Source organism: Hyperolius riggenbachi, chromosome 10, assembly GCF_040937935.1.
Source record: "Hyperolius riggenbachi isolate aHypRig1 chromosome 10, aHypRig1.pri, whole genome shotgun sequence".
Classification (NCBI taxonomy): domain Eukaryota; kingdom Metazoa; phylum Chordata; class Amphibia; order Anura; family Hyperoliidae; genus Hyperolius; species Hyperolius riggenbachi.
Window position 1 is genome coordinate 229,072,821 of NC_090655.1, and position 15,746 is coordinate 229,088,566.

The window sequence follows — 15,746 nt, forward strand, 5'->3', positions numbered from 1 at the left end:
CAATGGCACATATACCCCTGGCTATATATACTGGGGACATATACCTCTGGCTACATATACTGAGAACATATACCCCTGCCTACATATACTGGGGACATAGATACCTCTGGCTACATATACTGGGAACATATACTCCTGCCTACATATACTGGGGACATATACCTCTGGCTACATATACTGGGGACATATACTCCTGCCTACATATACTGGGGACATATACTGGCATATATTCCTCTGGCTACATATACTGGGCACATATACCCCTGCCTACATATACTGGGGACATATCTCTGGCTACATATACCCCTGGCTACATATACTGGGCATATATACCTCTGGCTACATATACTGGGCATATATACCTCTGGCTACATATGCTGGGCACATATATCCCTGCCTACATATACTGGGGACATATACCTCTGGCTACATATACTGGGGACATATACCCCTGACTACATATACTGGGCACATATACCCCTGGCTACATATACTGGGCATATATACCTCTAGCTACATATACTGGGCACAATGGCACATATACCCCTGGCTATATATACTGGGGACATATACCTCTGGTTACATATACTGAGAACATATACCCCTGCCTACATATACTGGGGACATAGATACCTCTGGCTACATATACTGGGAAGATATACTCCTGCCTACATATACTGGGGACATATACCTCTGGCTACATATACTGGGGACATATACCCCTGACTACATATACTGGGTACATATACCCCTGACTACATATACTGGGCACATATACCCCTGGCTACATATACTGCGCATTGGAGCAGTGCTTTTCAGAATCATTCCTATTGAAGCGCTCAGTGAGTAACGTCGGCTCCGTCAGAAGACAGAGCCGAAGTTGCTTAAAAACATAATAATTCGGCCTCCAGCAATCACTGGAAGCCGAATTATTTCATTCCCCCACTATCCATGTCGGCCTGGAGGGGGAATAGTAATTAAATCGGCCCGGACTTGTGCAGAAGCAGGATCAGCTATATACCGCTGTATCCTGCGCCCAAGTCTACCGGCGCCGATTTCAAATGTATGCACTGGGCATATATACCTCTGGCTACATATACTGGGCACATATACCACTGGCTACATATACTGGGCACATGTACCCCTGGCTACATATACTGGGGACATATATACCTCTGGCTACATATACTGGGCACATATACCCCTGCCTACATATACTAGGGACATATACCCCCATAAAAAATGTTTGCTATGGGGCCTAGTTATTTCTAATTACGCCCCTGGTTGGAAATGACTATAACTATGGTGGAAATCACATTTAAAAACACAAAAGAGAATCTTTTTCTCTGTACAGCACTAATGTGATATTGATGGGAATTTCCAACGCTCATAAAACAGGTTAATAAACGTTGGACAGCTCCTGTGTGAGAGGCTCGTCACAATGGCAGACAGCAGAGGAAAGCTCAGCCTGTGCTAGCATCCGGGACATTTCCCAGGATAATATACCCCTCCAGGGGTCAGTAGCCCCCCAACCCCGTATATTGTGTGGCGGGGATCATCTCGCTCATATTGCGAGGGCAGTGACGGGAGACCCCGTATATTAGACATGTTACCCCCTGATAATGATGGAGACAGCGGAGATCCGGGGAGCAGGAAGCGGAGCTGGTCACATTAGAGCGGGATTTCCCGGCCACTTTCGCCGCTCAGAAGTCCCCCGTGACTGTAATGGAGGAGGGGAGACCCCTGCCAGCCGGGCGGCCGCACACAGGGGGCGCACCGCTACTTTCCGGGGGGAATAAACCCACTTTTCTCCCGGCGAGGAAACACAAGCAGAGAGCCGAGGAGTGACAGCTGTGTGAAGAGGCGGGCAGCTCAGAGTCCGGATCCCACCAATAGGAAGACGGGACGAGTTACTATCAGCAGCCAATGGCAGCGCAGCCGGGGAGGGTATATAAGCGCTCACTGGCAGTCACATTGTAATATAACTAGGAAAATGGCAGAGACAACCCCAGCAGCCGCCCCTCCCGCAGCGGAGCCCGCCGCCAAGAAGAAGCAGACTAAGAAGGCGGCAGCCGGAGGAGGAGCCAAGAAAGCCAGCAAGAAGCCTTCCGGCCCCGCCGTGTCCGAGCTCATCCTCAAGGCCGTGTCCGCCTCCAAAGAGCGCAGCGGGGTCTCCCTGGCCGCCCTGAAGAAGGCTCTGGCTGTCGGAGGCTACGATGTGGAGAAGAATAACAGCCGCCTCAAGCTGGCCATCAAGGGCTTGCTGACAAAGGGCAGCCTCGTCCATGTCAAAGGCACCGGCGCCTCCGGATCCTTCAAGGTCAGCAAGAAGGAGGCAGCCGGCAAAGAGCACAAGAAGCCGGCGGCGGCCAAGAAGAAGCCAGCGGCTGCCGCCAAGCCTAAGAAGCCGGCTACTGCCAGGAAGCCCAAAGCCGCCAAGTCCCCGAAGAAGCCTAAGAAAGCCCCCAGCGCCGCCAAGAAGAGCCCCGCTAAGAAGGCGGCCAAGAAACCGGCGGCAGCTGCTGCCAAGAAGCCCAAAGCTGCCGCTAAACCCAAGAAAGCCGCCAAGAGCCCCGCTAAGAAGGCAGCCAAGCCTAAGGCCGCCAAAAGCCCGGCAAAGAAGGCAGCAAAGCCCAAGAAGGCCGCTCCTAAGAAGAAATAAGCCGCAGCCTGTCTCTCTTATTAACCCAAAGGCTCTTTTCAGAGCCACCCACATTTTCCCTGAAGGGCTGTGGTGCTTTGCTTGTGTCACTGGATAGATAATGAAGCAGTAGATCGTACAATTAGTCCCGCAACTCTTGCACAGGACTGGCAACTGTAATTCAGTCAGCTCAGGATGTTAAACCAATGTATGCTTCCGTGAAAGCAGGAAGTAAACATTGCAGGATTCCCCTATACAGTATATATATTATGCTGTAGTTCATCTTTTATGGCAGATGAATTTCTTGGACTACAGATCTGACTTGCTATATTCCATGTGCAATACATACTTGGTAAGACGTAATGCAGCAATTGCCTTTCCTGGTTACAATCTATATGTTCATATCATGGAGAGAGAAGACTGTAGTTTCTATACATCTCCTAAGCTCCGCTACTGAATTATCCCCTGAAAATAAGGAATGATCGGAAGATTGCAGCATTCATATGTAGAACAGCTCTGTATGGAGAATGTGGAGGTGGCTCTGAAAAGAGCCTTTGTGTTGTGGGCGAGAATGTGTGACGCGCTTATGCCCTCTCGCCGCGGATCCTGCGGGCCAGCTGGATGTCTTTGGGCATGATGGTGACCCTCTTGGCGTGGATGGCGCACAGGTTGGTGTCCTCGAAGAGCCCCACCAGATAAGCCTCGCTGGCCTCCTGCAGAGCCATGACGGCCGAGCTCTGGAAGCGCAGGTCGGTCTTGAAGTCCTGGGCGATCTCCCGCACCAGGCGCTGGAAGGGCAGCTTGCGGATCAGCAGCTCGGTGGATTTCTGGTAGCGGCGGATCTCTCGGAGAGCCACTGTACCGGGCCGGTAGCGGTGAGGCTTCTTCACTCCTCCGGTGGCCGGGGCGCTCTTCCGGGCGGCTTTGGTGGCCAGCTGCTTGCGGGGAGCTTTCCCTCCGGTGGACTTGCGGGCGGTCTGCTTGGTTCTGGCCATCGCTCAGGCAGCAGAGATTCTCCTTACAGTAAAGAAATATGAATGAGGTCCGTAGCCGGGAAGCGCCTTTATATACACCCCGTGCCTCTTTATCATTGGCTACCTCACGCCCCGCCCTCTGCACGCTCTCACATTCAAATGTACCGCCAAAATAAGGCTTTGTTTCATCATCAGCCGGCCCGCCAATATCCTGTAAAAAGTAACCGGTCTTTTCATGTACAGACAGTCGCCTACTTACAAAGGACTCCGAGATACAACGTTGTCTTATGTACAAAACATACAATACTATATCTTTTCAATCACATATTTTGGTTTGTTAAATGCGACCGTATAGTATAAACTACGTAGTTAAAACTACTTTAGAAGCACAATCAAAACAGCAAAAAATGTTTATATTACTGCATGCCCAGATCCAGAGTTGTCCAAAAGTAAACAATATAGATGCATTGCACCTTGATTTTACCATGGGACTCAACTTTCAATTTCCCAGAAAGAACTGGTTTATAAGTGTAAGGCCTCCTTTCCACGAACTGTTTCTAGGCAGTGAAATGGCTCTCAAACTCTCACAACTGCTCACTGCTGCCTGGCAACTGCTTGCTGAGCACACAGCTCAACAGTTCGTGGAAAAGAAGCCTCAGGATCGCCTGTACTATGGATAATGTAATACTGCGCTGTTGATGGTATTTCCTGTATTAGGAATAGGCAAGGAAGATCACTCCTCACGCATTAATTCCTATCCTATTTACAGATCACCCTGCCCCTTGTTTGAAGAATTTTGAATCGATTCAGAGAAAAATCGGGGGAGGGGAAGGCGGCGTGGCAAATTGTAATAAATACTAGAATAATATTGAAATTGTTTTTTTGGCTTCTCACATTTCTTTTCGACTTGATTTGGTTGACACGTCACTTGTTATGGTTCACTTTATTGTGAGAAACTCTGCGCAACATCCAAGTGTAGCGGAGTCACCCTCAGTGTCCTAAAGATATTTATTGTTCACTCTACTGTTCCTGTAAAATCAGCAGCTGAAATCTATTGAGCCAGACAACCACTCCAAACTTCATCTGCCACCTTCTCCCCCGACTTGCGTCCTCCTGTGTCCATATCAATGCCTCTTGAGACTGTAACTGATCCCTTTCATATACACCAGTAGAGGTGATCGTACCCGATAATTCTGTAACCTGGCGGTTTATCGCAGCCGCACAATCATAGAACACTCATAAGTGATTGCATAGAACAGCTCCGCAATGAATTGGTGGGTGGCTGAGCCTTTGGGTTATAATTGGTATCGGGGAGGTTGCTTGGCGCCGGTGTACTTTATTACAATTTATGGTTCACTTTATTCTGGGAAACGCTCTGTGCCACTTCCAAGTGTAATAAAGAAGATTATTGTTCACGTTTCTGTAAAAGCAGCTGAAATCTTGTCAATCACTGCAAACTTCAACTCCCACCGACATCAGTCATTTACATTATATACTGTGGTCATATTATTGAACCCATAAGACATTAACTCACTGATCCCTTACATGTAACAGACGCGTGTAGAGCGCACGATAATGCTTTATTCTGCCGCACAGAAGTGTCAAATATCAGGATCACCCTAATTTATAGTTAAACGGGGATCAGTAATAACGCCGCACTGATGTTTTGGATTTAAAACCACCTAAATAATCCGTAGCGCTGATATTACACACATGGGATGGATGGCTTAAAACAACTCTGTAATGAATGTGTGGGTGGCTCTTAGAAGAGCCTTTGGGTTATGATCGGTATCGGAAAGATTACTTGGCGCTGGTGTACTTGGTGACGGCCTTGGTGCCCTCGGACACGGCGTGCTTGGCCAGCTCTCCCGGCAGCAGCAGGCGGACGGCGGTCTGGATCTCCCGGGAGGTGATGGTGGAGCGCTTGTTGTAATGAGCCAGGCGGGAAGCTTCCCCGGCGATGCGCTCAAAGATGTCATTGACGAAGGAGTTCATGATGCTCATGGCCTTGGAGGAGATGCCGGTGTCGGGGTGCACCTGCTTCAGCACCTTGTACACGTAGATGGCGTAGCTCTCCTTCCTGGTCTTCCTGCGCTTCTTGCCGTCCTTCTTCTGAGTCTTGCTCACCGCTTTCTTAGAGCCCTTCTTGGGCGCCGGGGCGGACTTGGCTGGTTCAGGCATTGCAGCGGCTTCTCAGTAACTCTGCAGAGTGCGGAAACACAATGAGGAGCAGCGCCGCCTCCCCTCCTTATATAGGCGGCCTATGCTAATCAGGCTGCAGCGCTTCTCTCTACACTATTGGGCAGCGTCACTGGCTAATGATTTCCTTCCCTCTCACTGGCTGGAGACGCGCCGTGTGCAAAACACATTACTGAGAACCCGAAGAAAATCCCATTGGCGGCTTCAGCGTAGAGGAACGCCCAGAGTTTGCTGATTGGTGAGTTGCAGGTCTTGCATTCCATTGGCTGAATCGGAGAGCAGCCAATCAGGTGACAGCGCGGGCCGGACAGCAGAGTATATATGGCAGGAGGAGGGGTGAAGGCGGCTATTCCTGCGTTATAGTCTATCACTGCTAATCCTGCGAAATCATCATGTCTGGAAGAGGCAAACAAGGCGGCAAGGCTCGTGCCAAGGCCAAGACTCGCTCCTCCCGGGCCGGGCTGCAGTTCCCAGTCGGCCGTGTTCACCGTCTGCTGAGGAAGGGCAACTATGCGGAGCGGGTGGGGGCCGGAGCTCCGGTCTATCTGGCCGCAGTGCTGGAGTATCTGACTGCTGAGATCCTGGAGCTGGCTGGCAACGCCGCCCGGGACAACAAGAAGACCCGCATCATCCCCCGCCACCTGCAGCTGGCCGTGCGCAACGACGAGGAGCTGAACAAGCTGCTGGGTGGGGTGACCATCGCCCAGGGGGGCGTCCTGCCCAACATCCAGGCCGTGCTGCTGCCCAAGAAGACCGAGAGCCACAAGGCCGCCAAGAGCAAGTAATTCCTGCAGCAGCCAAGAGACACAGTACAGAACCACAAAGGCTCTTTTCAGAGCCACCCACACTGTCTATACAGAGCTGATATGCACGAAATACACTCCTGGGGCTTTCATACCTTCTCCCTTACTAGGAAAGCGAAATCTGTTTTGTTTTCTTCTGGAGCGGTAACTTACTCCAGTAATGTGTGTAGCGTCACTTTTAGAACGGGTGAGGGAATCCAAAGTATAATTCTTTTAGGCGGTTTTATGAAATGTTTGTATTGTACAATTTTGCGCTTATTTAACGGCCTTCCCGCCATTTTAGCGATTCCCAGAATGAATCTCACGATCTGCAGCAGCTTCTATAAATCTTACATTCATACCCTACGGGAATCGTTTATGGGGATGATCGGTTAGATGCAACTTTTCAATGTATTCCACAGAATGCAGCATATTCAGTGATGTAAATACATGACATTTATCTTTAAAAGCATTGCTTATTTCCCAGCTTTCACGAGCAGCTTTCGCTTAGAGCCACTCACACCCCCTAGCTGGAGGGATATGTGCCGATGTAATAGTGACCTTTTTTTTTTTTCTTTACCTTTCTGGATTTTTATCTACAATAGAGGCCGTGATTTGCGTAGCCCGGTATTCTGCGTCTATGAGGAAACCGTACAAGGGGAATCTGTCCCACTTCACTCGATTGACCGGAATGAAATGACTTAACATCCGGTCATATTGCCCCCTTTGTAAAGCTCTCCGCAGCAGCAAATTGTTTGTATGCAGCAAGATGCGCACATTCAGCACTTGTCATTTGGGGGGACTCAGATGTGAGGGAATCTTCATTACATTTTGGGCACTTTTATGAACAAAAGAAAATCTGTTTAGCTCATTTTCAAATGTTTCGCGCGTATATAACGGTCTTTCCCGCCATTTTAGCAAACCCCATTGAATAACTATACCCGGAATTAATCGGTCACTATTGCACCACGCTCCTATAAACCCCTCCGAGAAACGGTCTCCGCCGTCAATTTATCGCTTCCCAACCCGTTATCCCACCATCTCCGGCCCCATCTCGGATGTCAGAGTCGGTGCTCCAGTTATGCATGTAGATAAATTCGACGGGTAGGCCATTTCGTCAGCAGACCTGCCCTATAGTTGTGACGTCAAGCGGGCAGATCATTGCAGTGGAGGAGACACGTTGATAGCGGCCGCTGAAAAATTGGGGATGTTGATGAAAATGTAGGACAGGATACTTTTGTGTTTGAAAGGAACGCTGAGCTCCTCTCTGGAAGCTGTACGCCCCATACAGCTTCCCAGCGGCCGCTATCAACGAGTTTCCTCCACTGCAATGACCTGCCCGTGTTACGTCACCACTCCCCAGACACAGCGCAACGTTACCAGCAGAAGCAGCGGGTGATCAGTAAAATGAACGGGCTGCTCAGTGTAAATATTTACGGGAAACCACTTGCTCAGCCCTCCGCTACTTCCATTGGAAGCAGCGATAGATGCAACATTACCAGCTTTTCTAGCAACGCTGACTGCTCAGCAAGCTTCCAGGATATGACAGCACTTCTATGGATAGAGTGGGTGGCCCTGAGAAGGACCTTTGTGTTGTAGTTGGAATCAGTGAAGCAGCGGGATTAGCCCCCGAAGCCGTAGAGGGTGCGCCCCTGGCGCTTGAGGGCGTACACCACATCCATGGCGGTGACAGTCTTCCTCTTGGCGTGCTCGGTGTAGGTGACGGCGTCCCGGATGACGTTCTCCAGGAAAACCTTCAGCACTCCGCGGGTCTCCTCATAGATGAGGCCAGAGATGCGCTTGACACCCCCTCTGCGGGCAAGGCGGCGGATGGCGGGCTTAGTGATGCCCTGGATGTTATCCCGGAGCACCTTCCTGTGCCGTTTGGCGCCTCCTTTCCCGAGTCCCTTCCCGCCTTTTCCTCGGCCAGACATTCTTCTAATGCTGCTTCCTCTCCGCTATAGAGACGAACTGATCTGTGCTGCCGCCTCCTCTCCTCTTATACAGTCTGAGCGGACCTGAGGGGAGACTGCACAGGAGTGGGCGGAGCAGAGAGAGGGTTTTTTTTTTTTTTTTTTAATGGCGACCACGGTTTCCACTCCCCGGCGATGTCTCTCCCTTATTCTTCCTGCCGCCACCCTGCTGAATAGATCATCCTCTTATTATTTGTGCGTTCCACTTGTTATATATTTGTGACTGTGAGGTCAGATCATTTATCTCATTGTGAAGAAGAATATAGGATCTGCAGTTTCCAATATGACTCCTGTTACACGCAGCACCATCTTGTGGTCAGTATCAGAAGTGCTATCTAAATCAGTACTATTACTAACACTACAATTATTATTATTATTATTTATTGTATTTATAAAGCAACAACATATTACGCAGCGCTGCACAATAGATAAATGGGTTAACATACAGGTAAAACATACGGAAACTCACAACAAAACAAGATCATGCAAATGATTTGATAATACAGTGTCATAGGTCAAGATAGAGACTGTTCGAGTCTACAAGAAGGGTGGTTGTGAGTAAGATTGCATAATCAAGCTGGATACATTAGGGAGGAGGGCCCTGCCAGAGGCTTACAATCTAAAGGGTGGGGCAAAGACAATAGGTGAGTCTTTTGAGAGGGGTCTAACAGAACATATTATGATGCTGGTGTAGGGGGGTATGCGAGCGTGAAGAGGTGAGTCTTGAGAGCTTCTTTGAAGGTATTAAAGGTGGGGGCGAGTCTGACGGCTGGTGGGAGAGAGTTCCAGAGAGTAGGGGCAGCCCTGGTGAAGTCCTGCAATCGTGCGTGTGACTGAGTTATGCGAGGTGCGACTAGGCGCAGGTCATTGAAGGATCGGAGGGGGCGGGCTGGTATGTGCCCGTGGACCAGAGCAGAGATGTAGGTCGGGCAAGTCTTGTGCACTGATTTGTAGGCCAAGCACAGGATTTTGAAATTTATCGTAAAGCTGATGGGGAGCCAGTGTAGTGCTTTACAGAGCGGAGTTGTAGAGGCGATGCGGTGAGAAGAATGTATCAGTCTGGCTGCCGCATTTATTACCAATTTAAGAGAAAGCCAAATCTGCGTACATAAATTAAAGGCTTTGTTCACATTTATTAACCTCCTTGGCGGTTAATTTTTTCTGCAAAAATTGCAGAATTCCAATTTTTTTTTATTTTTTTTTTAAAGTTTCATGTAAAGCTACCAGAGTGGTAGCTACATGAAACACCACTAGAGGGCGCATGTGGCCCTCTAGTCCGATCGCCGCCGGCAACAATAGCAAACAGGGGAACGCGTATACAACGCGTTCCCCTGTTTGGCTTCTCCTGTCGCCATGGCGACGATCGGGATGACGTCATGGACGTCAGCCGACGTCCTGACGTCAGGGACACACGATCCAGCCCATAGCGCTGCCCGGAACTCATTGATCCGGGCAGCGCAGGGCTCTGGCGGGGGGGGGGGGGCCCTCTTCAGCCGCTGCGTGCGGCCGATCGCCGCAGAGCGGCGGCGATCAAGCTGTGCGCGCGGCTAGCAAAGTGCTGGCTGCGCGCACAGCAATTTACAAAATGAAAATCGCCCCACCAAGGGCTGAGATCTCCCCCTGCGCGGCATAGCCCGAGCTCAGCTCGGGCTTACCGCCAGGGAGGTTAATGTATTTGCATATGGATTTGTGTGCATTTTCCCTCTGGCACGTAATACATATGTGTTATGTAAATATACATACAAGAAGTTTTGAATCAGGATAACACCATTGATTGGCGAAATGTTATCAGGGTGAAATTATTTATTGGGCTTGATTCACAAAAGAGTGCTAACTGTTAGCACGGCCATTTTGACGCAAATTTTCGTGTTTGCGCGATCGCAAACTTGAATTTTCTATTTTTCAAAGTTCGCCTCCCCATTGAAGTCTATTGCGGTTCGCGAACTTTTCTGCGAACCGAACCTTCCGCGGGAGTTCGCGAACCGAAAATCGGAGGTTCGCGACATCTCTATTCCTAATACAGGAAATGCCATCAACAGCGCAGTATTACATTATCCATAGTACAGGCGATCCTGAGGCTTCTTTTCCACGAACTGTTGAGCTGTGTGCTCAGCAAGCAGTTGCCACCAGGCAGCAGTGAGCAGTTGTGAGAGTTTGAGAGGCATTTCACTGCCTAGAAACAGTTCGTGGAAAGGAGGCCTTACACTTATAAACCAGTTCTTTCTGGGAAATTGTAAAGTTGAGTCCCATGTTAAAATCAAGGTGCAATGCATCTATATTGTTTATATTACTGCATGCCCAGATCCAGTTGTCCAAAAGTAAACATTTTTTGCTGTTTTGATTGTGCTTCTAAAGTAGTTTTAACTACGCGGTCGCATTTAACAAACAAAAATATGTGATTGCAAAGATCTAGTATTGTATGTTTTGTACATAAGACAACGTTGTATCTCGGAGTCCTTTGTAAGTAGGCGACTGTCTGTACATGAAAAGACCGGTTACTTTTTACAGGAAATTGGCGGGCCGGCTGATGATGAAACAAAGCCTTATTTTGGTGGTACATTTAAATATGAGAGCGTGCAGAGGGCGGGGCGTGAGGTAGATAAAGAGGCACGGGGTGTATATAAAGGCGCTTCCCGGCCACGGACCTCATTCATATTTCTTTACTGTAAGGAGAATCTCTGCTGCCTGAGTGATGGCCAGAACCAAGCAGACCGCCCGCAAGTCCACCGGAGGGAAAGCTCCCCGCAAGCAGCTGGCCACCAAAGCCTCCCGGAAGAGCGCCCCGGCCACCGGAGGAGTGAAGAAGCCTCACCGCTACCGGCCCGGTACAGTGGCTCTCCGAGAGATCCGCCGCTACCAGAAATCCACCGAGCTGCTGATCCGCAAGCTGCCCATCCAGCGCCTGGTGCGGGAGATCGCCCAGGACTTCAAGACCGACCTGCGCTTCCAGAGCTCGGCCGTCATGGCTCTGCAGGAGGCCAGCGAGGCTTATCTGGTGGGGCTCTTCGAGGACACCAACCTGTGCGCCATCCACGCCAAGAGGGTCACCATCATGCCCAAAGACATCCAGCTGGCCCGCAGGATCCGCGGCGAGAGGGCATAAGCGCGTCACACATTCTCACCCACAACACAAAGGCTCTTTTCAGAGCCACCTCCACATTCTCCATACAGAGCTGTTCTACATATGAATGCTGCAATCTTCCGATCATTCCTTATTTTCAGGGGATAATTCAGTAGCGGAGCTTAGGAGATGTATAGAAACTACAGTCTTCTCTCTACATGATATGAACATATAGATTGCAACCAGGAAAGGCAATTGCTGCATTACGTCTTACCAAGTATGTATTGCACATGGAATACAGCAGGTCAGATCTGTCGTTGATCCAAGATATTTATCTGCCCTAAAAGATGAGCTACAGCATAATATATACTGTATAGGGAAATCCTGCAATGTCTACTTCCTGCTTTCATGGAAGCAGACATTGGTTTAACATCCTGAGCTGACTGAATTACAGTTGCCAGTCCTGTGCAAGAGTTGCGGGACTAATTGTACGATCTACTGCTTCATTATCTATCTAGTGACACAAGCAAAGCATCGCAGCCCTTCAGGGAAAACGTGGGTGGCTCTGAAAAGAGCCTTTTGGTTAATAAGAGAGACAGGCTGCGGCTTATTTCTTCTTAGGAGCGGCCTTCTTGGGCTTTGCTACCTTCTTTGCCGGGCTTTTGGCGGCCTTAGGCTTGGCTGCCTTCTTAGCGGGGCTCTTGGCGGCTTTCTTGGGTTTAGCGGCAGCTTTGGGCTTCTTGGCAGCAGCTGCCGCCGGTTTCTTGGCCGCCTTCTTAGCGGGGCTCTTCTTGGCGGCGCTGGGGGCTTTCTTAGGCTTCTTCGGGGACTTGGCGGCTTTGGGCTTCCTGGCAGTAGCCGGCTTCTTAGGCTTGGCGGCAGCCGCTGGCTTCTTCTTGGCCGCCGCCGGCTTCTTGTGCTCTTTGCCGGCTGCCTCCTTCTTGCTGACCTTGAAGGATCCGGAGGCACCTGTGCCTTTGACATGGACGAGGCTGCCCTTTGTCAGCAAGCCCTTGATGGCCAGCTTGAGGCGGCTGTTATTCTTCTCCACATCGTAGCCTCCGGCAGCCAGAGCCTTCTTCAGGGCGGCCAGGGAGACCCCGCTGCGCTCTTTGGAGGCGGACACGGCCTTGAGGATGAGCTCGGACACGGCGGGGCCGGAAGGCTTCTTGCTGGCTTTCTTGGCTCCTCCTCCGGCTGCCGCCTTCTTAATCTGCTTCTTCTTGGCGGCGGGCTCCGCTGCGGGAGGAGCAGCTGCTGGGGCGATTTCTGCCATCTTCCTAGTTATATTACAAAGTGTAAAGGTGCCCATACACTCGTCAGATTGGCAGCAGATAGATAAGAAATGCATCTGATGATCTATCTGATGCGTTTTTAGAACATTTTTTACCAGGAAAGAATTCCAATACATTTCAGTTTGAAATCTATTGAAATTCGATCTGATGGCATTTTTTTGCCATCAGATTTCCATTAAGGCCAATGCAAACTGATAAGCAATCTCATCAGATCGACCTAAATTTTCCATCCTGCCTGGTCGATGGAAATCCATCGAAATCGATTGAAATCGGCCATCGATCGGTCGATTGGCCAACTGATTTTCAAACGATCAATCGATCGGCCAGAAAATCGGCTGAGTGTATGGGCCCCTTAACACTGCAAGTGGCCGCCAGTGAGCGCTTATATACTCTCTCCGGCTGCGCTGCCATTGGCTGCTGACAGTAACTCGTCCCGTGTTCCTATTGGTGGGATCCGGACTCTCAGCCGCCCCGCCTCTCCACACAGCTGGCACTCCTCGGCTCTCTGCTTGTGTTTCCTCGCCGGGAGAAAAGTGGGTTTATTCCCCCCGGAAAGTAGCGGTGCGCCCCCTGTGTGCGGCCGCCTGGCTGGCAAGGGTCTCCCCTCCTCCATTACAGTCACGGGGGGCTTCTGAGTGGCGACAGTGGCCGGGAAATCCCGCTCTGATGTGACCAGCTCCAGTTCCTGCTCCCCTGATCTCCGCTGTCTCCATCATTATCAGGGGATAACATGTCTAATGTACGGGGTCTCCATCACTATCCTGATGATATTTATTGTCCACTTTTCTGTTCCTGTAAAAGCAGCAGCTGAAATCTATTCAGCCAGACAGCCACTCCAAACTTCTCACCTCACCCTGTCGTCGTGATTCTGCCCCTCTCAGAATAGAACAGGATGATGGCATATAACAGCTCCTAGCAAATTAGTTGGTGGCTTTTAGAAGAGCCGTTAAGTTATGCTCGGTATGGGGCGCTGCTGGGTAGTGGGCACAGTGAGCGGACAATACTTGGCGCTCTTTATGTAAATATACCCTAACCTTCTCCTACTGTATATCGGGTGCAGTAAAGCAGGGGGCTGGTGTGATGGACCCTGCACAATGTATCTCATATAACCCCACCGTGTATCTTGTAAACGCAATCGCCGTGAAATGTATCGTTCATTTCATTCTAGGAAACACTCTGCGCCACTTCCAAGGGTAAAAAAAGATATTTATTGTTCACGTTTCTGTTCCTGTAAAAGCAGCAGCTGAAATCGAATCAATCACTGCAAACTTCAACTGAACTCCCAGTTCCCCCATCAGCCAGTTACATCTACTGTGTGTTCATATTATTGCCTCCAGAAGAAGTAACTGACCTCACATGTATCAAACACGTTTAGAGCTCTGTAATGAATTAGTGTGTGGCTCTGAAAAGAGCCTTTGGGTTATGATCGGTATCGGGGAGATTACTTGGCGCTGGTGTACTTGGTGACGGTCTTGGTGCCCTCAGACACGGCGTGCTTGGCCAGCTCTCCCGGCAGCAGCAGGCGGACGGCGGTCTGGATCTCCCGGGAGGTGATGGTGGAGCGCTTGTTGTAATGAGCCAGGCGGGAAGCTTCCCCGGCGATGCGCTCGAAGATGTCATTGACGAAGGAGTTCATGATGCTCATGGCCTTGGAGGAGATGCCGGTGTCGGGGTGCACCTGCTTCAGCACCTTGTACACGTAGATGGCGTAGCTCTCCTTCCTGGTCTTCCTGCGCTTCTTACCGTCCTTCTTCTGGCTCTTGCTCACCGCTTTCTTAGAGCCCTTCTTGGGCGCCGGAGCGGACTAGGCTGGTTCAGGCATGGCTGCAGATTCTCAGTAACGCTGCAGAGTGCGGAGACACAATGAGGAGCAGCGCCACCTCCCCTCCTTATATAGGCGGCCTATGCTAATCAGGCTGCAGCTCTTTTCTCTATACTATTGGGCAGCGTCACTGGCTGATGATTTCCTTCCCTCTCACTGGCTGGAGACGCGCCGTGTGCAAAACACAATACTGAGAACCCGAGGATAATCCCATTGGCGGCTCCAGCGCAGTGGGACGCCCAGAGTTTGCTGATTGGTGAATTGCTGGACCTGCATTCCATTGGCTGAATCGGACAGCAGCCAATCAGGTGACAGCGTGGGCCGGACAGCAGAGTATATAGGGCAGGAGGAGGGGCGGGTTTGGTTATTCTCGAGTTTGGAGAGTTATCTGAGTTCCTGAAGTCATCATGTCCGGAAGAGGCAAACAAGGTGGTAAGGCTCGTGCCAAGGCCAAGACTCGCTCCTCCCGGGCCGGGCTGCAGTTTCCAGTCGGCCGTGTTCACCGGCTGCTGAGGAAGGGCAACTATGCGGAGCGGGTGGGGGCCGGAGCTCCGGTTTATCTGGCCGCAGTGCTGGAGTATCTGACCGCTGAGATTCTGGAGCTGGCTGGTAACGCCGCCTAGGGACAACAAGAAGACCCGCATCATCCACCGCCACCTGCAGCTGGCCGTGCGCAACGACGAGGAGCTCAACAAGCTGCTGGGTGGGGTGACCATCGCCCAGGGGGGCGTCCTGCCCAACATCCAGGCCGTGCTGCTGCCCAAAAAGACCGAGAGCCACAAGGCTGCCAAGAGCAAGTAATTCCCTGCAGCGAAAGATATTCCACAGAACCCAAAGGCTCTTTTCAGAGCCACCCACACTGTCTATACAGAGCTGATATGCACTAAATACACTCCTGGGGCTTTCATACCTTCTCCCCCCTCCCTTACTAGGAAAGAAATCTGTGTTTTCTTCTGGAGCGGTAACTTACTCCAGTAATGTGTGTAGCGTCACTTTTAA

At 50.6% G+C, this 15,746-nt stretch overlaps 8 protein-coding genes and 1 pseudogene across 8 annotated transcripts; 4 read left to right on the top strand and 5 right to left on the bottom strand.

Annotated features, from left to right (window-relative positions):
- Window positions 1-1,993: 1,993 nt before the first annotated feature.
- LOC137536388 (histone H1A-like) lies at window positions 1,994-2,807 on the top strand. Its single transcript, XM_068258573.1, has one exon. The coding sequence runs from the start codon at window positions 1,994-1,996 to the stop codon at window positions 2,660-2,662; it is 669 nt and encodes a 222-aa protein (XP_068114674.1). The 3' UTR covers window positions 2,663-2,807.
- Window positions 2,808-3,199: 392 nt separating this feature from the next.
- LOC137536390 (histone H3) lies at window positions 3,200-3,636 on the bottom strand. Its single transcript, XM_068258574.1, has one exon. It carries the CDS (start codon window positions 3,634-3,636, stop codon window positions 3,226-3,228), a length of 411 nt encoding a protein of 136 aa, XP_068114675.1. The 3' UTR covers window positions 3,200-3,225.
- A 1,761-nt stretch (window positions 3,637-5,397) lies between these two features.
- LOC137536395 (histone H2B 1.1) lies at window positions 5,398-5,810 on the bottom strand. The gene has a single exon (XM_068258582.1). It carries the CDS (start codon window positions 5,794-5,796, stop codon window positions 5,416-5,418), a length of 381 nt encoding a protein of 126 aa, XP_068114683.1. The 5' UTR covers window positions 5,797-5,810; the 3' UTR covers window positions 5,398-5,415.
- Window positions 5,811-6,206: 396 nt separating this feature from the next.
- Window positions 6,207-6,599, top strand: LOC137536396 (histone H2A type 2-B). The gene has a single exon (XM_068258583.1). The coding sequence runs from the start codon at window positions 6,207-6,209 to the stop codon at window positions 6,597-6,599; it is 393 nt and encodes a 130-aa protein (XP_068114684.1).
- A 1,600-nt stretch (window positions 6,600-8,199) lies between these two features.
- LOC137536397 (histone H4) lies at window positions 8,200-8,534 on the bottom strand. Its single transcript, XM_068258584.1, has one exon. The coding sequence runs from the start codon at window positions 8,528-8,530 to the stop codon at window positions 8,219-8,221; it is 312 nt and encodes a 103-aa protein (XP_068114685.1). The 5' UTR covers window positions 8,531-8,534; the 3' UTR covers window positions 8,200-8,218.
- Window positions 8,535-11,261: 2,727 nt separating this feature from the next.
- On the top strand, window positions 11,262-11,672 carry LOC137536879 (histone H3-like). The gene has a single exon (XM_068259062.1). The coding sequence runs from the start codon at window positions 11,262-11,264 to the stop codon at window positions 11,670-11,672; it is 411 nt and encodes a 136-aa protein (XP_068115163.1).
- A 565-nt stretch (window positions 11,673-12,237) lies between these two features.
- LOC137536398 (histone H1A-like) lies at window positions 12,238-12,906 on the bottom strand. The gene has a single exon (XM_068258585.1). It carries the CDS (start codon window positions 12,904-12,906, stop codon window positions 12,238-12,240), a length of 669 nt encoding a protein of 222 aa, XP_068114686.1.
- A 1,460-nt stretch (window positions 12,907-14,366) lies between these two features.
- Window positions 14,367-14,747, bottom strand: LOC137534162 (histone H2B 1.1-like; annotated as a pseudogene).
- Window positions 14,748-15,154: 407 nt separating this feature from the next.
- LOC137536881 (histone H2A type 2-B-like) lies at window positions 15,155-15,548 on the top strand. The gene is made up of 2 exons (XM_068259063.1): window positions 15,155-15,324; window positions 15,371-15,548. The coding sequence occupies exons 1-2, from the start codon at window positions 15,155-15,157 to the stop codon at window positions 15,546-15,548; spliced, it is 348 nt and encodes a 115-aa protein (XP_068115164.1).
- Window positions 15,549-15,746: the final 198 nt, after the last annotated feature.

Coding starts and splice junctions, on each gene's coding strand:
- LOC137536388 (XM_068258573.1), top strand. CDS start 1,994: ATGGCAGAGACAACCCCAGCAGCCGCCCCTCCCGCAGCGGAGCCCGCC.
- LOC137536390 (XM_068258574.1), bottom strand. CDS start 3,636: ATGGCCAGAACCAAGCAGACCGCCCGCAAGTCCACCGGAGGGAAAGCT.
- LOC137536395 (XM_068258582.1), bottom strand. CDS start 5,796: ATGCCTGAACCAGCCAAGTCCGCCCCGGCGCCCAAGAAGGGCTCTAAG.
- LOC137536396 (XM_068258583.1), top strand. CDS start 6,207: ATGTCTGGAAGAGGCAAACAAGGCGGCAAGGCTCGTGCCAAGGCCAAG.
- LOC137536397 (XM_068258584.1), bottom strand. CDS start 8,530: ATGTCTGGCCGAGGAAAAGGCGGGAAGGGACTCGGGAAAGGAGGCGCC.
- LOC137536879 (XM_068259062.1), top strand. CDS start 11,262: ATGGCCAGAACCAAGCAGACCGCCCGCAAGTCCACCGGAGGGAAAGCT.
- LOC137536398 (XM_068258585.1), bottom strand. CDS start 12,906: ATGGCAGAAATCGCCCCAGCAGCTGCTCCTCCCGCAGCGGAGCCCGCC.
- LOC137536881 (XM_068259063.1), top strand. CDS start 15,155: ATGTCCGGAAGAGGCAAACAAGGTGGTAAGGCTCGTGCCAAGGCCAAG. Junction 15,325..15,370: donor TATCTGGCCGCAGTGCTGGA/GTATCTGACCGC, acceptor AACGCCGCCTAG/GGACAACAAGAAGACCCGCA.